A 23,511-nucleotide genomic window follows, 5' to 3' on the forward strand; every position below is an offset into this window, starting at 1 on the left:
ATTCATAATGTTAAAATATGGCGGCGGGCAATGCTGCAAGTAACTTACCTTACGCGCCGTACTTCAATGGGAACGGAATGCAAAAACGCTCGTGTACTTAAATTCAGGTGCTCGTTAAAGAAGTCCAGGTGGTCATGATCGATCCGGAATCCCCCACTATGGCGTGCCTCATGATGAGATCCTGGTTATGGCACGTAAAATCTCAATTTTATTTTTAACTTGTCTGATGCAGCATTTCAACACTTCTCTGAGCTGTTGGCCACCTGGCATAGCACCAAAGCAGCTGTGCTGCTGAGTCAGCAGACACTTCTAAACTATCACACTCTACAAATCGTAATCTGCATTCTAACTCTGCCACCCCAGACTCTGTGAACTGATGTGCTGTAACTTGGCCAGGTGTCCTCCGTAAACATGGCGAAATATATTTGAGTGCGTGGCTTGCGTTACATGCTGAGTCCTCTAAAGACCATTTCACCTACTGCAGTTTGTCTGCGATTCCAGCTGCAGAAACCAGTCCTGCGTGGCAGCGTAACGGAATTCAAGCTTGATGGATATTTTCTCAGTGACACTGCATCTGACCAGTGGAATTGCAATGGTAATGTGCGACGTACACGTTGATATGTCAGTCGTGGCGTGCACTCGTTGCTGGCAGTGGTGGATAGTGCGTCGGCGGATGCTCATAGTTGAAACATGTAAACTAATCTGTCGCCGCCGTGGGATGGCTCTGCTTCTCAAAGCATTTTTCCTAACAGAATCGCGGCATTTGAAACAGGCTTAACTGTGGCTTTGATAAACTCGTTCCCTCAGGTTCTTGGCAGTCACTCGGCTTATATATCAGCATTTCATGAATAAGAAGGCAGAGTACTGTGAGCTTCTGATTACGTACAATGTTCATTGCTGAACGCCAGCATACAGACGCCATGGATAGTGATGCAATTCAGAAGAACAAATTAACACACGTGGTTTTATTTCTTTTCTTTTGTATTCTTTCAGTGGTGTGTGGTTGGCTGTTGCAGAGCTGGCATTAACAGTTGACAATGGCTATAATTAGTTACTAGTTGGAAAGTATTAATTTTGGACCATTCAACTGCGCTACAGCGAGATTTTACTGCTCTTTCTCATTAAATTTGTACCTGCTAAGTAACTACAGCTCACCTGTGCTCGCAGACGAGTACCAATGTGGTATGCATTGCTGATGTTCAGTTATCTTGGTGCTGATAGCTGCTTAATTTTGTCAGGAAAACCTGCAGACCAAATTTGCACTGATATCTGCATAAACTCTTTATGTATTGGCCACTGTTTTCCTATAAAGCACCACATGCAGTGTTCCCCAATGAGTGGATGACCCAGCTTGTAAGGACAAAATTGCAGAGAAGTAAAATACAGCAGCATGCTTCCACAGAAGGTTTTATTGCGATAGCAATTATATGGACACTTCAACCGGATTTCTGCCGTCGCCGTCGCCGTGAGGTTCCGTATAGATTCCAAGGGTGATAAAATCGTCGCCGCGCGCCGTATGCGCGAGTGAAAGCGCACGGGGGACGTACGCTATCCCGGAGGGCGAACGCACGGCGGAAAGCAAATGCGACCGTCGCGCGAAAGGCCGTGGGGGTGTGGGAGGGAGGGAGGCGGAGCGGCGCTGTGCTCCGGCACCAAAGGCATATCTTGCTACTTAATCTCCCACGCGAAAGCAAGAAACGGGAAGAGGGGGGGGGGGGCAGCTTCTCCTCTGACCTGTCTGACCTTTGTATGCGCTGTGCATTCGCCGCTCAGTTTCCGTTGAAGCGATAGACCGCGCGAACCTGCGCTTGCTGCCAGCGTTTTGACAGTCATTGGCTGTGGTCATTCATTGTGATCTATTCATGTTTGTGCGTGCTGACACCATGATTGTTAATTCAGTTAGTAAGCCAATGTGTCCAAGTTTATGCAGCCAATAAAACTACTATCCCTACTCCGAATAGCTCTCTACTAATTTGCTATCGCAATCGATGCTTCGCCTTTCGGGCGAAACTGCGACATTTTTTTAGCACACACCACCACTGCCTGACTGTGTAAATTGTGGCACCATTGCTGCATGTACAGAGGTACATTGGCCAGGTGGCCAACAGAGCTACCAAAGCTTGAGCCGACCACCAGGTCGAGAGAAATCACTTTAAACTGTAAATGCAGTCGCGCAACCTCACATGCACTATTCGATTTTGTGCCACGTGCCATCTTCAGATATTGCCAGCGCATTCCAGAGTACGTGGCTCTTGCATTCTAGAGAAGTGCGTTGACCTCTGTACAGGTTTGTGCAGGAAAAGCTCCAGTTATTGGGCAGCACAAATCTACGTAGAATTTTCAGTCTCCTGTTTCGAAAAGTATCTCTCCGAGGGGCAACTCGCATTTCTGCTCATTTCCCAGAGTAGTGATAGCTCGTAACAATATTGTCCTGCACATGCATGCAGAACATGCTGGGTGCTTAAGCTGCCTTGATTTTCCTCAAGAAGGGCGTTAGAGGAAAACAGGCCTGCACTTTCTTGGCAACTTTTGTAGTAGGTTTTGCGGGTTTCTAGGGTCAAATGCGAGCAGTGAAGTTGTGTTCTCCTGAGCGGGCCAGTGGGCAGAGCCACCACCATATTATCTGTGTAACAGTAAACAGTCCACCTGCCTGTCATGGCAGTACTTCTGGCAACACTTGTGCAATCATCTGCAGACACATTGCATTTCTCGCAAGTCCACCTACCTTGTAGCACACTAATGGGTGCTGGCAGACTGATGCATTAACTGTTGTCAGGCCGTAGTGTCTGCAGCAATGAAAACATTTGTACAGTCAACCACAAAACTTTATGGAACATAGCTCCCTTGACAAGTGTGAAATTCTGCTCCATTATGGCATGGCAGCTCTAATTTAATGGATTACCGTGTATGCTGCAAAGGCTTAAACTTTGAATGGGAGGCTTCGCAGGAATTTGACTTCCTCGCAAATCCTGTGAACTTGTAACCAACTGTATATACCGACCCCCCACACTCAAAAATGCTCTCAGAGTCAACTCTCTTGAATTTGCCTAATCGAGGGTAGCATGGCCCTTCGTGTGAAGTAGTTGCTGCACTTCAGTAATGTTCCTAGGCGATTCCTGCAATAACTCTTTCAGGCACAAATTCTGCTCAGCAAACATTTACCTTCACATTTTTTTGCATCTCAAGAATCGTTAAAAACATCCTGCAGCGGAACAAATTAAGGATTCTTGAGAGTTTTATCGAGTTCACAGAATGTGGACTTCATGCGTAAACTCTCTGCAGGGATGTCAGATATGAGAAAATGAACTATTTCATGCCTAGCATACTTGGAAAGCAGCCACCTGGCCAATTGTAAAATATGCCCGATGTAGAATGTTGTCAGAAACAAAAATATAAGTGAATCTGCTGCATGGTGATGTACTGCCTCCCAAGAGCAAACACCCAGATGTCAACCACCTCCAAACTTTTTGCTAAAGCACTTTGCATACATTAACATTTGTGGCAAAGGCCCAATTAGAAGTGTCTCAAGATGTGTGTGACATGCCAGACATTTTAATCAGCGACTTTGCTTGTGATTCACTCTCTTGGTGTGCACAATTGTGTGCAGAGAGCCTGCAGGGGATAAATAGCATCGTGGGAAGCCCCTCTGGCTTCTTTCGAGTGGATGCTCAAAGAATAGGGTTTCCTACAATTACTAGAGGTAATTCCGGCGCTGCAACCGTTTAGCCACCAATGATGGGTAGTACATGGATCTGTCCAAACTTTGTGCTTGCGGATGCAGACGTTCTTGTGGCTTCGTTTTATTTGGGCCAAAATTTCAAAGCAATTGATACATTCTTTAATGCAGAGGGTAATAAGACTTTGCAAGCACGCATAACTGCTGCCAACTGCAGTAGTTCCGCTTGTCCATGCGTCTGTGGCATAATGGTTGCAACATCGGGCTTCTGTGCTAGAGGTCGTGCGTTCAAACCCTGCCGTCGGACAATTTTAATGTTTGTTCAGTTATTTATAACGCTGTACTTTCTTAAAAATGATGGCAATGCAAAGTCACAAAGCCATTTAAAGCTGGAAGGACAAAGTTGAGACAAGTCAATGTACACTGCCCATCATTCCCGTGCTGGCTGTACTGCTCTGCTTGTAGCTCCCGGAGGCAAGTACCGCCACAGTTCCCTCTAGTGATTATTGTATGAAACTCTATGGCTAGACGATCACAGTTACCAATACACAGCTCAAAAGCCAAGGTAGTGATTATAAGACCCGTTGCCATCTTTGGCTATGGTGCTGTCGCATTTTACCATAGACCAGCAGTCGCATGTACAGCAGAAAATGAAAAAAATTGGACCAAGGTGTCATCCAGCCACAATTTTTATTTTGCAAATGATCAAAAACAAGCCTTTGTCTTCACACATATATCTTGGGCACAGGGCGAAAGAGCACATACCACTGTATAGCCGGTCACTACAAAAAATAAACTAGTGCAACAAAACAACAAGTGAACAACTCCCAAATTTAAGAAAGAAAAGGGTGAAAAAAAAAAAAATGCCCGCACACCTTTCCCAGCTAAAATAATGAAAAAATAACCCATTAAAACAATCCCAAGTTAAATCCTACAAAAACAACACCTGCTGTGCGAGAGACGTGCAGTATATATATACACGCGTGGCCTTGCAACAACAGTCTTGCACATGCAGTGTCTAATTGTGTGCGTACCATGGTCCACAGCTTTCCTTTTGGTAACAACACAGCTTTCCTGCGTACATTTTTTTTCACTCTTGTGTCCCATAGTGCATGCGTATTATGTACACATTATGTACACATACTAGACAGGCGTGGTGATCGGCGGTGGTGGTTCCCCCAGAAAAAGAAGCCCAGAACAGTTAATACAACAGTGTTCCTCTCCCCCGTGCCGCCAACTAAAGCTCTTCGGCTTGGTCATTTTCTGTTAGGGGCTGGGCTGGGCTCTTCCCTCAGAAGACTGAGCCACTGGGGGGGTCGTTGCTTGGACCCTGCACAGATGACACACAGTATTTTAAAGAACACAATATCAATGGTGCGATACTGACCGAATGGCATGCATTTTCACTCTATGCCAGCAAAAGACTGTGGTTTCTCCTCGACTAAAGTTTAAAGTAAGCAGCAAGGTTATTAATAGCATTCTCGTCTAAGTACAAGAGAAACATGCTCAATCTGGTAGCTTTGCAACAATGAAGATGTGTTCAACCAGTAGTATATTATGTGCAACTGAAAGAGATAAAAGAATGGAACTGCGAGTGTAGTTCGAACAGGAAACCTGTTGCAACACAGACTTCCTTGTTTCTTTAGCAAAGAAACAGCACTTAGAACCAGACAAAGGAGATGACAGAGATGAGCAATGATTAGCAACCATACTGTTTATTCGTGTAGTGAAAGGTCATCACCAAGTGCATGGGACCATGACACATAATTCGCAATCGAGATATAACTTTTTCCCAAGCAGAGAAACAGGTGGTTCACTGACACGTCTCACCATACTCTTGGATAGCGAACGCTTCAATAATCTTGTGCGTTCTTTGTTCATAGCTTTTCAAGATGATGCATTTGTCAAAGTTTGGAAGGAATTTACACTCGTGCATGTGACTAGACAGGCGGCTAGAATGCGTACCTTTAAGCGAGTTTGCATGTTCTCGTAATCTATCGTTATTGCATTGGGTGCAAGCTCCACCTCAAAACACTTGTGGCTTTGTACTTGTAATGACAGTTCCCATTGGGTGTGAAACAGGGGTGCACTAACATGCTTAGCAAGAGCTACAATGCGCTAGCATGTGGCAAAGCGGTCGTGCGTCGTAGCTTATACGGAGCGCGATAGTACATTGCATTTCCTTTACATTACCTGTGTGTTACTAACACAGTTGAAGATTCTGCATCCATGTCTCTCTTCTGATCGTGCTTTCAAAAGAAAGATAGTTGCATGTCAAACTTCCTTTTTTCCTCGTTCTCTTTTCTCGTTCCAATCCAACAAATGACAATTGCTGCTTGTCATTCAGTGTTGCCCAAAGACATTTATCCAGAAACTCCGTACTTCGAAACTCATCAAGCAAGATCTTTTTTTTTTTTCTTCTTGAGTGTTGCCTGTAGGCAGCACTTGTCCATAAAAGGTTAAATGGGCAATCGGCTGACGTGCTTGTCTCTGCTCTCTTGAATGTTTTGTACCTGCACCCGCCCCTGCCTACCAAAGCATGCCCAATCACCGCAAAGCCTTTTTCCTGGAGCCTTATCAGCTGCACCCACCTGTCTGTCGGGCTTGCCGTTATCACGGTTTCGCAGTGAGTTTGGGCGCAAGTAGTAGAGCACCATGGCCAGCACCATCCACCCTACCATGACCAGAAAGAAGCCAGAGCCACCGGCAGCCTGCTGCATCGCTGGCACTGCAGGCATAAACACACACACACATGCATTCTTGGACCCTGCATGATGTGGGATTACATTCCTTTTTTAAAGTTTTTTTTTTTTTTTTACCGCGCCCACATCATCTTGCTCCTGTTTTTATGGCAGCCCACATCAAAATTATTAAAAAAATACTTCCTGGGGTAAAGCAAACCCAAAATATGCCTGGTAAGGCATGGCAGAGCCATATTAATGTGCAATGTGAATGCCAAACCGTTTTTTATTCGTGTTACTAGCATGATAGAGATGGGACACAAAGAGGAGTCACGTAGACACCGCAAACGCTGGTAAGATTGCGCTTTTCTATCGCTCTGGTAATGCAAATCAAGAATCTGGCAACCACCTAGCCCGTTTAACAGCACTACTGCCAAAACGTTTAGCCACAAATCTAAGTGCAACATGTTCCTTAAAGTAATTATAAGCATGATCTGAGCATTTTAATAAATAAATAATAATTATGCTGCAATATTCGATGCCAGCCGATGCAAAGTAAAAAGAAAAAAAAGGCAAGTCTAAGACTTTATCTCTACTACGTACATCTTCTTTCTGGGGTTTTACGTGCCAAAACCAGTTCTGATTATGAGGCACACCGTAGTGGAGGGCTCCGGATTAATTTGGACCACCTGGGGTTCTTTAACGTGCACACAACGCAAGCACACGGGCGTTTTTGCATTTCGCCTCCATCGAAATGCGGCAATGTTTTTGAGAAGTACTTTAAAATTTAGTTATAATGAAATCCTTCCCTGAAACTGTCGATACAGCACAACATGCCCATTGCACTTCTCATGCTTGCTATATTCTGTATCTATGTAAGGACATCTTTAATGGGATGCGCAAAGTGAATTAATATTTATGATGCACATCCCACATTACATTGCATAGGCCATTACTGTTAGCTGGTCCATAGCCTTGTTATCTACAGATTGCAGAAACAAAGGAGATGGCTGATATCCTTTATTTTTGCTGAATGCTGCGAAGTTCAGTGACATCATGTGATGGAATTTTTACTGACACTGGTATGGGTGTGATGCCTCAAAAACCGAAAATAGACAAGATGCAGCACCAGTATGTTCTAACCTGAACATAATGAAGTAAATCTAAAAACGTTTCTTACCAATTTCAGCATGTAATGAAAGAACGAATATTGGAAATAACGCAGGCACTCTCGTGTCGAATGCATCTTTGCTATAATGAGGTCCGACTTTACTTTCACACAGCATATTGATCAGGAGCTCCACACAAAACCCTGCAAAGGCTCTTTCCCATATGCACCGTCTTTGGTGGTGCACCGACATAAACGTTAAGTGCTGCGACAAGTCTCACTGTTTCAAACCACATAACAGGCTACGGCACAAAGAGATGCCCATGGAATCCTGCATCGCTGCCCGCTAGCAAAGACCCAAACACCTTGTAACAAGTAATGCAACAGCACCTCGCATTCGGCAGTGCCTAGAAATTTATTAATGGCAGCCCTACTGTATGCATGAACGTCTCCTTGTCAGCCTCCATATCGAGTGGTGCAAGGGAGCTAAGCCGGTGAAACATAGGCAAGTAAGTTTTCCCATGCGTACCATGCTGTGCCAGCATGGTGCGCAACTGCAGGGCATTTGATGTTATAAATACTGGAAGCAATTTACTCACTAGTCTGGTAAACTGACATCTGTGGCAATTACAAATAGCTTCTTTTTTTTTTCATATTACACTCGTTTTCGGACAAAATTTTTAAATGCACGTAATATCTTAACAAAATTGCAAGGACTCTGTGTTTGCTTTTTAGGGAGCAAATGGGTAGCCTGCAATATTCTCCCGAGAACCCTTGTACTTCATGTGAAATGTTAGTGTTCACTGCTGAAAAGGCAAGGTTTGTGCGTGTGTCGTGGTTCATAGCTTTCCTGCATGCATGCGTGTTATGTACACATGTACACATATTAGACATACTGTTATGTACATACTGCATGAAAGTGGTTTAATCATGTTACTGACCTCTGCTTTCGAGAGAATTTACAGAAATTCCATTTAGACCATTGTGTCGTCACAGACGAAAAGAAGCCATCAAGAGCACTTCAAATACAGCGAGTTGACATGAAAATCCAGGATGCGTCATCAACATTCCAAACTAACATGCGATGCTACACTATCTTTGTGTTGAGGGCAAGAAAACCAACTTTTTTCATAGCAAACATGGGGAGGTAGTTACTTAGTTCACGTACACTGTTTTCAGCATACCAGTTAGTAATAAAAACAAACTTTAAAGACGACCGTGTCCCCGAGCTGTTTTTGAGTCTTAGCTGAATATAGAAACGTCTTAAGCATCCGTTCAAAGAAAAAAAAAATGTGAAAAGAGAAGAATGAAAGAACAAGGCCACTTACTCTCTTGGAAACATTCAGAGTCCGTGCAGGCGGACTGGGAGCTTCGCAGCTGCAAAGCACAGAAAGAAGGGCAAGTCGTGAACACCCTAATGAAGCATACTTGTAGAACTGTGCAAAAAAGAATGTCCCAAGGGCAAGAATTAAGATGAGAAAAGGTATCGAAGCAGAGACACTTTGTGTCGTCTGCATCTCTGTTTTTGTACTGTTTTGCACTTAATACTGTCTGCAAAGCATAGCTTTGTTTGGCAAAAGCAAATCTATTAATGGTGCCCACAATTTGGTCTTAACTGCAGTAGGCCTACTACAGAGCAAAGCACTATCATAAGGCAAAAGACGGTTTGTTCCAGCATTTGTTTTCCTTTCTTGATAGTTTATTATCTCCAACCGTGCAACAACTAGATGTATACCAAGTTCTGTTCAGGCTTGTAATGACATGTGGTTAAAAGAGAAAAAGTGTAGCCTGCACAGAATAAGCACAATAAAGGCATGAAAACAGCACATTTGGTAGCAAGACTAGCTTCCATTTGTACACTAAAAAAATTGCATTGAAGGAAGAAAAAGAAAAGACGTGGAAAGAAGGCCTGTGCCATTAAACACACTAACATATAAACCATGATAAGCTTTATAGCCATTGTAGTACTTTAACATGGTGCTACTCAGTATAGTGTCAGGAAACAGTTCATCAGATACCGCTTATAGATCTTCCTAGACAATACAGCCCCATGCTAGCTAACATTAAATGTCGTAGAAGCTCGTGCACAATGCCGTCAGCGAAAGTGCACCGCGCTGCAGAAAAGCGAAGAAAAACAAAAAAAGGCAGGGCTTGTGATGCATGCTTCGCACGATCCCTCGAGCTCGAGTATGGGAGAACGCAGGGAAGGAATTTTGCTTGCAGAGGCTAGATGGCGCAAGTGGAGAGAGTGTCTATATTGGCAGTGAAGCATGCCTCCTGAAATCATGGGTTCGAGACACTGAAATAGTTATCTCGGTTATTAATTAACCAGTTAGAAATATTCTTGCGGTAGAACGCTCCCAGAGGACCTAAATTTTCTATGTGGCCTGGTGAGGGGCCCTTTAATGAACAAGCTGCAAAACAATGTTGCCATTTGCCTTTGCACAAAATCTAGTTAGCTCAAAACAATTTTTAACTGCATAGCATGGTCCTTTGATAAGTGCAGTAATCTCATGTTGTGCACAACTTAGAAGGTCCTCTAATGTGCCCCTTCCGCACATATTTCATTGATCCAAGAGCCAGTCGGAAAATAAAACCAGGTCATTTTACTCCAAGACAGCATAACATTAAGTTGCACCATGGTAAGTAATGAGGATAAACATTTGTCAATGCTAGAAAAGCGTAGGAATCCTACAGAGAATGACTGCATACAGATGAATGCCAGTTAGAAAAGGGCGTGGTGCAATTGATGTACTAAGCCATAAGGGAGCTTGAAAAACTGACAGTATTTTAATGAATGAATGTGGCTTTGACAGGCATTACATCAGGCCCAACAGGCAGGTTGAAGATTTAAGAGCTGCTACTATTAGGGCATTAAAGCTGCTTCACTGTCTGTAATGAGCCGATGTAGTGTGTAAAGAAATCTGCCCTATCACAGTTGGCTTGTCATTGCTCTATCACCTTTGAATGTTTCAGCACAGAATGAGACTGCAAAAAAAAAAAAAAAAAGGCGGCTGTTTTGCTCGGAAGGCGAAGCACAGAAAGCGATAACGAGGTTTCGGCTTAGAATTGCACTCAAGCTCTTCGAACGGTGTTCTAACAATACGCGCGGACATCATCTTGGCATGACCCAGCATGTGAGGTCAACTGCTGCCGCACAGCGTATACAGCACCCTGGCCACTACCAGGCATCTCAAAACGCTGGCGTGATAAGAAGCATCATTGGTGGCATTGCAGGCATCACACCTCGATGGCGCACGAAACAAAACCGACAGTAACCCATCAATATTTGTCAGCGCCTAATGAAGATGGTAGATAGCTTTCAGTTCACATTTGCTGTCCATTCCGAAACTCAAACCAGTGTATCCACCATGGTGTGTGTGCACAAAACTCATGCCAGCAGCTGAAGGCAGAACACTGCCCTGTCTCTCCTGCAGAGCCGAATGAGCGAAGCGTGACAGTGTGTCCTACTTGGCTAGGTCATTCTTGCAGCCAAACGCACTGTGTGCATCACTTCTGTCTCGGGAGGCCTTCCAATGCATTGTTGATGCTGTGAGACAGCATGGCGACGACTGTGACAATGCACCTTGTGCGTCCATATGGATAACTGGTATTGCAGTAAAATGGATACAAAGTCTACAGCTTTACATCAACACTTTCGCACCATGCGAGTTGCGTCACTCACCAACGAGATGAGTCGCTGCATGGCAGCCTCGTGGCTGAAGATGCACTCGCACGGATCGAATCCGTCGTCCATGCTTGCAGATACCTTGGTGGCACTGGCGTCAAATAGGGACTTTGGTTCGGTGCGATCTGCAACCTGCTACCTGAAAGAGGGAAAAAAAAAACTGTTTGTGAGGAATAGAACTTTGTCTTGCCACTTAATCTGGAGCCAGTATTTTAAAGGTTATGCACTTACATAAACACACAGAAGGAATCAAACACTATACAGACATGTACGGAACATCATAGATGTTGCACCTAAGTGCAGTACATGTTATATCCACATTTATTTATGTGTGATACAAAGCTAACATGAGAAATTTACAAGTAAATAAGCACAATACTGGCAATCACTTAAAGTGTAAATAAACAGATGTGTAATAAATACTGTGCTTACATTGTGTTCGTTCAAAGGAGTTCTCATAAGGACCTTTTTCACAGAACCAGCATCCAATACTTATTATTGCAAATGCAATCAGACAAATGAGTCACTCATACCTACACTGCTGCCTGAATAGCAGATACGGTGATCTATTCAAATAATGTCCAATAGAAATAGTGTCTAGAATGGAATCAATGCTTCACTACAAAATATATGCCCTCATGACCACAAGCCACAACACACCATTCTGAATGAAACCACATTTCAACAGGGCATCACTTGTAAATACAGTAGCAGCCTCTTGCAGATGAACTTAACATACTCTGCATCCTTGCTGAGCATGTGACATCTGCTTAAAAAAATTTTAAATAACGGTACACTACTTAGCAGCACCAGCGTTTTGCAGCACATCTGCTCAAAGCAGTCAGCAGTTCCCTTATCCAACACAATGCTGCGAAAAAACAAAAACAAAGCTAAAGCACTGTGTCAAGTTAACCTAACCTTTGCTGTTTTAGTGCTGCAGTTGTGTACGACGACAAGGGACACCGACACGAAATCTGAGCCAGCGGTTAGAGCGAAGTTGCGATTTCATTATCATGATGCACGCTACCCTAGCCTTTGCACGCAGTCATGTGCAACCAGGGGCACTATAGATTCTCTCTTAATCTTATATTATCTGCCTTTCTTACATTTCTTACATTATCTTTGCCTACAGCCAGCATAAGCTGTTTGCCCAAACTAGATAACATGTTTCAAACTTGTCTACTTCATCTTACTCAATCCTAAGCAGCCCAAGATGAACTACTCTTTCAAGCTGTGCTACACCGAACTAACAAAAGTTTGACTGGAATGTGGCACACCATAAGCTTTTAAAACAGTGCTACAGAGTGCATAGAGAGACATGTTCATGTCTGGGCAGCAAAAGCCAGATAGTCTGGATAGGCTAGTCACAGACAGGCTTGTGCATAACTTCACACTGCGCTGAAGTTGCTGTAAATTAAATCCGTTGTGAGCTGCTTGGTATGTTAAACATATGTTCTTAGCTGGTATACTACTCTCAATTGCAAGGGTGACTAAAGATTATCTGCACTCTTGATGAGGAATCCATGCCATCCATTCTTCAGGGAAAAAAAAAAGGATTATCAGGAACAGGTCTGTATTTGACATCCAGCTTTTCAACAAAGTTTGTCCAGCTGTCAACAAGCAAGATCTTCAAGGGAAACAGATCATGTACATTTGGTCAGCTTCTAGGTGGCCGAAACTTGTTTTTTTTTTTTTTTTTTCAATGAAACACATAAAAAATTCAAAAGCATTCATTTATGAGAAGCCTTTTCCCACACTGTGCACCAAACCTGCTAAAAATATCAATGCCAGACATGCTTCTCAGACCTGAAAAATTAAAATTACTGCACAGCATTGCTCTTATTTAGTGCAAATCACAACTGGGGCAGCCATCATGCTTCTCAATGCAGCTGCAACTGACCTGACGTAGCACGTTAAAACCTGCACAGCCAGGGCAGCAGAGGCAGTGACCTCTAATTAAAAGCCAAGAAATTTTACAATACAACTGGAGTGTAGGTAATCTAACTCACCCCTGTAGCTAAAGGCGGCAACTTCTGCTTGTTAAAAGACCAACTGCAACAAAATTTTGGACCGCGTAGAATGCCTGGTTTCAGATAATGTAGGTAACAGAGCCATTTCTGTGCAAAATTAATGTTTGGAATACAAGTGACGACTGCATCACAAAAAGCTTACAAAAAATGGACATTTTTCGTACAGATACTGTAAAAAACACTGCCATTACTTCTCATCAGAAATGTAGCACAAGTTGGAACATTAAGAACCAGCATGGCTCCCCAGCAAGACATCCGCGATTGGGCTACCCCCGCGACACACTGAAAAATCTTTGAGGCCATGGTCTGCAATTTGCACCATGTCCGCTAACCGCCAGGTGCATGCGTCGTTTGCATAGGTGCCATTTAAAGGCTGCTAATAAGGAAATTGAACAATTACCAGCAAAATTGTCGCAGATGGCCTTGAACCCAAGTTCTGTCCGGGAAAATAACATGAAATCTCCCCATTTCTTTCTTTTATTTCTTTTTTGCTTTGTCAATTTCTTGCTTGCAATGTTATTAAATGAATACATATTACTTCCCTGGTATTCAATGGAAACGTACAGTCACATGTTCAAACAGCAAAATGACGAGTTTTATAACAGCATTGTAATCTGGTGAAGGCGTGTCTGATTTCGAAAACGTAGTTATTACATCAGCAGATAGCTGTTCTCAAAAGTAAATAAAAGTCAGCAATAATGTTCTCTACACTCATTATAGCGATACAAATGTAAACCAGAAAATGACATGCAAGAGTGCCCAAAGCCAGCAGTAATCATTGAAACGAGCTGATGTGCATGACTCGTCACCGCAGAGCAATGCAAAGCATGCACAAGTAGGGTTTGCCCTTGGCAATATTGGTACAAACTGAAAAGATGAGTGCAGCTCGGGCTAAGGGGTTAATGGTTCATGCTTGAAAGCTGCTCTTTTCAAGAAAGCCGAAAGCATAAAAGGAAAAAAACATCCATCACACACACACTGGCTAGGCTATTGTATAGGAGTTCATACCTTTTCACTTAGCAAGCTCTAGTTTTATGCACGATCCACTCATTCAGAACAAAAGGCTAGCTCAGGCCATTCAGAGAAAAATTGCCTCATGTTTATCAAGTAAGGCACTCATAAACAATGCTCAGTACTAGCTCTTATATATATATATAGTTTTGCAGGAAGAATGCAGACACTTGATCAATCATAATAGACATGCTTCCAGACACTCTTTATGGCATTCAGCACTGCTGGGCATGAGATTCAATTAAAACTAAAATCTCACTTAGGTTGATTGCGTACGTCTTATTTCAGTTACCTTGCTTAAATTTAAAGAAAGAAAAAGAAAAAAATTGGCGCAGTTTCACCCGAAAGGCGAAGCATCAATTGCGATAGCAAATTAGTAGAGAGCTATACGGAGTAAGGATAGTAGTTTTATCAGCTGTATAAACCAGCAACGCGCAGAACTGTTGTCGACGCCGTCAGCGTTCTGCCCGCGTTCGCACTGAACGCACGCGGCGTTTTTATATAAATATGCATTTGGTGCCGCAGCTAAACGTCGCCTCCCCTCCCTCTCGTACCCTACAGCCTTTTGCGCGATGGAAAAAAGTCGCGTTTGCTCTCTATATATGGAAAGGAGGAAAGAGACGCCTACTTCTGCAGCCCTTAAGGGAGCACGGTGCAGAAAGCGCGTTTGCTCTTCGACGTGCGTTCGCTCCCTGTGAAAGCATGCGTCCCTCGCGCCCTTTCACTCGCACCTACAGCGTCCGGAGCGCGGCAACGATTTCATTGCCGTTGACGTCATACGAAACCTCACGGCGACGCCGACGGCAGAAATCCGCTTTGGAGTGTCCATATAATTACTATCGCAATAATTCCCTAAGCAATTAAAGATCAACAAGCAGCATGGAACCAGTTTACCAGCGTGACAGGGCCAATAAGGCTTAAGTTAGACTTTAGCCAGCCAGACTTACACTTGCATAGTTTGTGCTAAATGCTTTTATATGATTCACATAATGCTAAAGCATAGGCTGCAACCATGACAATAAAGATAACACCACCTGCTTGTTCTAGGATTACACTCTTATCTCACTTTCTCACATTTATAGTAAAAGTGCATTTTATTTTCTTCCTGTTCAACACATTAAACAGTGACTACTTGTCACTATCAGCACTGTCTTGCAAGAGCTAATCTGTGTTGCTTTCTTGCCAACACAGCTCTAGTCTTTTCTCACTGCATGGCTAAAGCACTACCGGTCTTCAGTCTTGAACTTGCCGGACTGCAACGTCCATAACTGCAATGGTTCCTCAAATGCAGTGATTCCGAACTGACTCTTTCCTTGCTAGTTCTCACATCTCAGCATAGTCGTTTCTGGCACCTGAATCATCAGAATGCTATTGCTTCAACAGAATCACTTCAGTTTGTGCAGAAAGGTTGAAATGTACAGGTTGAGCATACTGGGAATCTGCTGTAGTATGCGCTCTTGAAACCAGCTATTTGAACGATTTGGCCATGCACTTCTTTCTATCATGGAAAACAAGAGCTGTTTGTTCACTTGTGATGTGAACATATTTTAGCAAGCAGATCAAGGAAGCACGGTAATGTGCAAACTTATTGCCCAGCCGGACAGATAGCACCCCTAATATAATCAAGCATGCAACAAACAACAGAAATGTCCAGTCCAATTATGCTTCACAGCAATACTATCACCGTGCTACCAGCAGCACTAACAGCAGGAGCATTCTGCTTAGTAAAAATCCTGCGACTTTAAGCTTCTCAAAATTTCCTTTAACTCACGTATGTTTGAAAGAGTCGTTGAAAGCACTAACAAGGCACAATGGCTGTCTCTACTAAGCACAAAGCCAGGCTTAACGAAAGCTTATGAATTCATAATGGCCACTTCTGATTGACGTCAAACTATATGAGCAATGAACTGTTCACAAGGAAATGAACTGTAGACGTGGCATCCACGCATTCTGTTTACAGAGAAGGGGCAACAGCAGGCATTCAATATCTCCGTATACCTCAATGACGCAGCTGTTTGATGAAGTGTTAATTTCGGTTGCTGGCCTTTCTGCAGAACAGCCTTAAGGGTAAGGAGAGATGAGTGTGCTCGCGAGTGCTTGCTGTATCAGTTTAATCTAGGCAGCACTATGCAAATCAAATGCATTCACATTCTTAAGTGTTTAGTCTGTGTATGGGGTCAAGAGTACAAGAAGTACTGCTGACAATCCTGTGTTAAAGTAGAAGTAGTATGCACTGCAGCTTAAGGAAAGGTCATATGGATCTGTGCGTAAGCACTTGGATTAATCAAGACTGCATGCAACAAGGCACAGCGCAGGATGTGGAGAAATCTTAGCTTCGTGCTTAGCTCCATTTATGCCGTAAGTGTTCTGGAGGTGGTTGCAACAATACATACTTGGAGAACTAATATTATCACTTGAGGGCTACACAAAAGCCCACACAAGGATTTAAATAGACTTTGGTGAAATTGTTTTCAAATACTTTTTAGCCCCCAAGCCAGGGCTGCGTAAAACTGATTAGTACAGTAAAACGTCAACATAACAAATATGGATATAACAAATTATTGGATATAACAAAGTAAATCTACAATGTTTTTTAACAAAGTATTAACGTTACTGCAACATCTTCTGAAAACAAATCTGCGGTGCTATTTATTTACCAGTGGGCACATCGGCAAAAACTGTGTGCTGCACGGAAATTGTTTTACCGCCGTACGCAGTATACGTTATAATTTTTTTTCGACCGTAACATCTTATAGCGCATTTCCTATCACCTCCTAGTTTCGTTTTAGGGTTAAAAAAGAATTGGAGAACAGTAATGCGCAACGCAGCGATATCACAGTGATCGATCAACCGAAACTGAAAACAAGCGCCGCTCGCGTAACAAGCGCAATAGCCAGTAGCGAATTTTACTTGAAAACGCCGAGCATATGCTAGCGGGAGCGCGAATGCTGTGTTTTGCAAAGAAAGCGGAAGGTCGCGACATTCCGGCCATATAAACAACAAAACCTGTCACAGCCGTTCGCGGTACTCGGTGCTAAAGGCACCGCTTCAATCCGGCGAATCGCAGTTTACGAACCGACGAAAGCCTGATCTCTACTTACTCCGGGAGCCGTTTCGTGCGGGCCTTGGGTCGAGTTTGCTGCCGCTTTCAGACGAATAGAAGGCCCACCTCGGAATGTGCGCGTACGCCGCTGCTAAGCTGACGTAGCGCTCAGAGCCTCAAACACCTGTCGGCTTGTGCACTCAGCTGCTTTGAGGCGACGGCACGCTTTTTTTTTTTTTTTTTTTTACCTCCTCAATTTGCTTTTCTCTCCACAACCGCGCGTGATTCCTGCTTTACTTTTTCGTTGTTTCTTTATTGCTGCCCTTTATACAGCTACCGCTCACACTGCCATTCGTTCCCGGGATGGTCTACTACGTCCGTGCTACGCCTACGTATCTTCTTCATTGAACACTACAGCCCCTCAGGATGTAGAAATTAACTTACCAGACGCACGCACACAAAATCCAAGTCCCGTCAGGAACCGAAAAAAAAAAAAAAGCGGTTACAAAGCAGAGCGAGGGTAAAATATTCTGAGTCCTCATGCATTCAGTTTATTATCTCGTCTCAGCATCAGCACGGAACTTCGTAGGGGAATACATAGTGACACGGGAAGCGGTGTCGCGTCACTGCGTCTTGTCACCGCGAAATCGCGAGACCACAACCAGTTTCCACGAGAAGACCTTGCACTAACGAATAACCAGGATCCTAAACCGTATGACCGCTCTGTACGAGTAGTGTGTCGTGGGATATCAAACCGTCGAAACTGGTTGCAATCACCCGCTCGCCCAAGTGTGACGGTCTTTCTGGTTTCGCAAGGCGTCTCGGGCCGTCCCGACACGGAACAGCCAGCCGTCGCGACCAAGAAGGCTCCAATAGTCATACAAACATGGGCCGTGCCCTCAACTGGTCGGTTAATTGACGCCCTTGAGAATATGCGTTCGCGTGAGCGTAATCAGTAGGACTCGCGCGTCTTCCCAAGTCCCGAGAAAACAAGACATGTCCGCGAACCAGTGGGCCGAAAACTGGGTCATCACAGCCGGGGAATACATGGCAAATGTTTAGAAAAGCGAACACACAGAACAGCGAGTACGTACCGGTAGCAACAGCTTTCGGCGGGTGGATAATCGAACAATGTTTATAAACACATGCTGGACGACAGACGGGCGGTATCACCCACTCATTTTAACACACGTCAGCTGAGAACACTGCAACGGAAACGTCGTGGATCGGAGAGTGAGAGAGCTGACCGAGCGTAGCTGTTTTCCGGCGAAACTTCCTTTACGCTTCACGCAGATGGCAGCACACGTACAGTGGCATTGACAGCGGCTTTGGATAGATCTACGGCTGTGGTTCGACCTCGCTTGGCTGCGTTCGTTTTCTTCTGCCCTTCTGTATAGCGGGAACTTCAAATACGGTATAGACGAATGTATAGTGGCATCCTCGACAAATCGCACCGGGGAGCCCTGACGCGTCGTTTCATCCAATCGTAATGTACCACGGCGCCTCGGTGTGATTTGTCGAATTCGCCATAAAATAAACCATCGCTCGAACGCATGAATGAAAGTCCGTGTGCTCTCCTATACTCTGCTTCAGTAGTTCCGTGCAGCACTGTGGAAGGTACAAGCCTCTTCGATCAACCAGGAGCGCGAACACATCTTAAATGTGTCCTTCCGCACCCTGTTGTCTGCTAGCGGTGAGCGCTGCAGCGGCGGGAGCATCTCCGAAGACTGTTCGACGTGCTCCACCATCTCTCCTGGCAACCGCGGCACGCCGCAAAGAAATGTCGCCGCAAGGCTCCGTGCTCTCGCCGCTGCTTTTCAACGTTGCACTGATAGGCCTGCCCTTGCTTCTGGCTGACATTCCCCACCTACACCACAGCCTTTATACTGACGATCTTACTCTTTGGATCACACACGGCAGTGACGGCCAGATCGAAGAGATCCAGACCACCATCGATCGGGTCGGAGACTATCTGGATACAGCTGGCCTCAGCTGCTCGGCTACTAAGTCAGGGTAAATAATCATTCCGTCCCCAGGACGACGCCCACCATAGATACTTCCTGAGATCAACCTCCAGGTGCAAGGAAACCCCATCCCTCGTACAGATCACATCAGGATTCTGGGCCTACACCTACAGGCAAACGGCAGCAACAATATATCGCTCCAACGCATCGACCAGTCGGTGGTACAGATCGGACTTCTTCTCATGCGAGTCTCCAACAAGCACCGAGGTATGCGAGAGTCCAACCTCCTGCGCCTCGTCCAAGCCTGCTCCCGCATCACCTATCTGCTCCCGCATCACCTACTCTGCACCTAACTTACGTGTCATCCGTGCCGAAAGCGAACGGCTAGAGGCGTCACTTCGAAAAGCATACAAGACGGCCCTGAGTCTTCCCATGTCCACAGCTACTCGCAAGCTTATGGCTCTCGGTATACATGGCTTGCACTGACGTCACTTCCGCCAATGCTGGGTTAGGTTTCCGCCATACCGGAGCACCCGGAGCACCACCATATGGGACCACGCTGTTAGTCGTATGCGAATGGCACTGTTTTGCAATGGCTATTTGCGCGGTTGTTGGGTGTTGCAACCGCAGTAAAAGCAGCTCGAGGAAGGAGTCGGCAAACACGAACCTTTTTCGGCTTCCGAAGGTTGTGGAATAGCAAGACGAACGAACGAAAGCACTTATCTCGAAGCGGCGCAGCCTGTGGCTTGCGCGTATCAAGCGTGCTGATCTCAAGGGCGATCTCTCAAACATTCGAGTGTGCGGCGCCCACTTCGTAACAGCTAAGCCTGCGCAATATTACATAATGCGCACTTAACGCTGCACTAGAATCACATTTGTTTGCATTTGTAGGAAGACCGTCCAAGCTCTGTGAAGAAACGAACCCGGACTGGGCGCCAACGCTTTTGCTAGGCTACAAAGCAAATAATGAAGGCACTGCGCGCTACGAGCGTGCTGCAAGGCGATGGTTTAAACGAACGACTCCCGAGGTCGACGCGGTGACCGCTGCACCGGCAAGAGCTATTGGAGTCGGCGCAACGCCACCCGAAAACCGCTACGACGACGACCGCACATACACAGACACAGCGTTGAAAAATGTTGAAATCAAAACATACATGTAAACAATGCAGAAATATCGATCCAAATAAAGCATGGAAAGTACGCACATCATTCTCCCAGCCACAAAACACTCGCGCAAGCTGCATATCCTGTTTGAAAATTTTCAGACCCGAGCACATAAACTCCGCTTTTGCGTGATTGTTAAATGGACAGTATCAGTTCGTTTCTTCTCTGCACCAAGCTCCAATCTTGCGTGTCTCCTGCACGCACCACTGACTAACCAGGGAATGCCTCTGGAATAAACAAAATGCGGCATGGAAAACGGGGGCTGCAGCCTACATCTCCTAGTAGGAGCACCTTTTCTCCTTGCAGCCGCTTCGCCGACAGTGTTTTCACCCAACCGCTTGTGAAGTAGTTGTGGGATTCAAGCGATTTATAAGCCTTCATTTCCTCCAGTGTCGCGAAGCTTGAAGAGAAAACTAGGCAGTTTACAATGCATCCGTGCCAGACATCGGGGAAAGCGCTAACGTCCATCGTCGTATCCGCACTCAGTCGCAACGTGTACGGGTCCACATCGCTCGCACAGTTTCACTTTTTCTTGATATCGTGCACGCGCTGAACCGATCAGTCCTGCGTAAAATGCCTCGTTAAACGCAGGCCTACTGTAAACGGGTGGCATTTCTCGCGAGGAGCGGTGAAATCCGCTTAGAAAACACAGTGAGACCGCATAAGCGCACGCGATCAGATGCGAAGGCGTCGCGCGCGGTGCTCCGGCATGGCGCGGACGCAGCGGCGCGGGCGGACGTGACGTCACGTGCAAGCCATGTATATCTAACACCGTGAGCGAACTGATCGAAGCTACCCTCACCGCGCAATACGAGCGGTTGTCACTCACACACGCTGGCCGCGCGGTACTGCAGCAAGTTGGGATCTCACCAACGAGGGCGGCCCCCAATTATATTGACCTTACACCGGAATATCGTCAAAATCTCCGCATCACCTCCCATTCCCAAACGGATGCATCCGGAACACCACACCGAGAGACGGCCCGATCGTGCACGTCAATTCGAGAAACGCTTCAGCGGACGTCCGGATGTCACGTGTACGGACGCCTCTTACCACCCCTCGAAACCAGCGATGGTGGAGGCAGCCCTCGCCCCGCACCGTAGCTGGTACACAGCCTGCAGCATTCGCAACGCAGAAACAGTGACCGCAGCAGAGGAGGTTGCCATTGCGCTTGCGCTAACTGATCCTATTACCAGAGTTGTCATAAGTGATTCTCAACAGGCGATCCGCAACAATGATGCCGGCCGTATCTCGAGGAGGGGGGAGTACTTTCTACTCCCCCCTCCTCCACATCCCGCTTACTCCTGTGGGCTCCAGCCCACGAGTCGCTCAGCGGAAACGTCCAGGTGCATACACTTGTTCGAGATCTTAGCTGCCGAGCCGAGTGTAGGATCCAGCGCCCCGATTCCCCTGACACCACTATTTCGCACAATTCTCTACTCACCACTTACACGGACATCCTCCAGTACTACCGACTCGGAAGATGCATATATCCTCCCGCACACCGTGATCTAACAAGGCGCGAGGCCGTCCAATGGCGCAAACTACAAACAGGCAGCTTCCCACACGCCCTTTTATACAGTAAAATCTTTCCGCAATAAATTACGCCTAGGTGCAAACACTGCTCAGCTCCGGCCACTCTCATACACATGGCGTGGACTTGTACGCATTACAACACCGACAACAGAAACACCCCAGAGTCATGGGAGTCCCTCATACGTACCTCCGAGCCAGCAGACCAACGCCGGCTCATCTAGCGTGCGGTGGAGGTCGCGGAATCCCAAGGGATCCCCGCCGACCTCCTCTAAGCCAGCGAAACCGGTCTCTGGACTGGTCCCCTCTTTTTGGGCGAAATAAAGAATTCACCACCACCGCCACGTGGTGCAACGCTACGTTAGTCGTATTTGGCGACTCATCGCGTCCAAGTGAAATTTTAGCCTTTATTAATGTTTTATAAGTTACGGACGCAGTGTTCTCGCCTTGCGTGCAGAATCTCAGCACACGTGCGCTCGGCGGCTCGTTGCTCGCGCTCGGCGGCATTGGTCGCTCTCCGGCGGCTCAACGTCATTGCAACATTGCGACGCCATGAATGACCTTACGAGACATGGCGTAGTAGAGCTTTCGCTCCAAAACGAAGCAAAATCACCTAAAAGATCGCAGCCCGATCTGCGCTCGATGGTCAACAATCTGCGCTCGATGGTCACGTAGCCTTGGCTCTGCTGCACGGAACTATTTTCTCCTCTATACAAGCAGCCATTCATTTAATTAAGTTAAATGTGTTGAAGAGCTGTTTCCTGCCGGCAGCGTGAAGCAAGACAGATCAAACGCACAACTGACAAAACATGCTTTACTCACCGAGTGTCGCACAACCAGCCACAAACTCGCAGCTGCAAGCCCGTGTTACGACGTCGGATCCTCGAATATGACAGCGAGATTAAGGCTGAGCCTTAAGCGAGATCGAGCAGAGTCGCCGCCTGGCGGACACTGGCTGGACCATGCATAATGAGGATGACTCGGCGCGTCGTTTGCTAGCAACTACCGCTCACTGTGAACGCGATAAACGAGCTAGTCAAACGTCCTCGTCAAAGCCAGTTCCAACTGCGGTGGTTCAAGGCGACCAGTCCGACACCGCCGAACGGGTTTGGACAATTTGCAAAGTGACATTCCTTCAAACGACCCCGTGGTCCTTTCTCTCCCGTCGAGGACCTTTGTGCCTTCTCCCTCCCACTTCGGGGGAAGGAGCGAACCGGACGCAGACACCCTTCTGGAATACCAAAGGGCCCAAATTACCATATCTGTGTCGGAGACGGTGTCATTGTGTGTTTCCACCTTTCCCTGTTTGTGGACAGAGACGTGCGTGTGTTTTGGACCAAGCTCTCCTCGGATATTTGTTGCGCTGTGATAAGATTAGTCACCGTACGTGTCGAGCGCGCGATATGCGATATTCGCACCCTCCGTTTGCCGAAATCCTTTCGCTTTTGTCTCCGCTTTGCGTTTGCAGCACAAGGCATTTTACGTCGTCACAGGCAAATGGTCGCAGCAAGACGTGAGTGTCTGCGGTTTGGCGACCTTTTGTTGTTCTGTGTTGGTGATTCCGCAATCTTTGGGATACCACGAAACACCAAGTGGCTTGATGATCACCCAGC

At 45.9% G+C, this 23,511-nt stretch overlaps 1 protein-coding gene and 1 pseudogene across 3 annotated transcripts; one reads left to right on the forward strand and one right to left on the reverse strand.

Moving 5' to 3' along the window:
• Positions 1 to 4,349: 4,349 nt before the first annotated feature.
• LOC119446054 (small integral membrane protein 14) lies at positions 4,350 to 18,487 on the reverse strand. 3 transcript variants are annotated; one of them, XM_037710376.2, is made up of 5 exons: positions 18,332 to 18,487; positions 11,151 to 11,292; positions 8,794 to 8,842; positions 6,268 to 6,404; positions 4,350 to 5,006 (listed from the first exon to the last, which is right to left on the reverse strand). In XM_037710376.2, exons 2-5 carry the CDS (start codon positions 11,220 to 11,222, stop codon positions 4,968 to 4,970), a joined length of 297 nt encoding a protein of 98 aa, XP_037566304.1. In that variant the 5' UTR covers positions 11,223 to 11,292; positions 18,332 to 18,487; the 3' UTR covers positions 4,350 to 4,967. The 3 variants fall into 3 exon arrangements, with proteins under 3 accessions (XP_037566304.1, XP_037566306.1, XP_049519818.1); XM_037710378.2 differs by lacking the exon at positions 18,332 to 18,487 and adding an exon at positions 17,296 to 17,451; XM_049663861.1 differs by lacking the exon at positions 18,332 to 18,487 and adding an exon at positions 13,163 to 13,211.
• LOC119445012 (uncharacterized) lies at positions 18,124 to 22,173 on the forward strand (annotated as a pseudogene).
• Positions 22,174 to 23,511: the final 1,338 nt, after the last annotated feature.

Source organism: Dermacentor silvarum, chromosome 3 (assembly GCF_013339745.2).
Source record: "Dermacentor silvarum isolate Dsil-2018 chromosome 3, BIME_Dsil_1.4, whole genome shotgun sequence".
Classification (NCBI taxonomy): domain Eukaryota; kingdom Metazoa; phylum Arthropoda; class Arachnida; order Ixodida; family Ixodidae; genus Dermacentor; species Dermacentor silvarum.

Bases quoted from the DNA above. Each gene is read 5' to 3' on its own strand.
- LOC119446054 (XM_037710376.2), bottom strand. From the start codon at position 11,222: ATGGACGACGGATTCGATCCGTGCGAGTGCATCTTCAGCCACGAGGCT. The intron at 8,843-11,150 runs GTGAGTGACGCA...TGTGCTTTGCAG, and splicing joins TGCAGCGACTCATCTCGTTG to CTGCGAAGCTCCCAGTCCGC. The intron at 5,007-6,267 runs GTGGGTGCAGCT...TCATCTGTGCAG, and splicing joins ACGGCAAGCCCGACAGACAG to GGTCCAAGCAACGACCCCCC.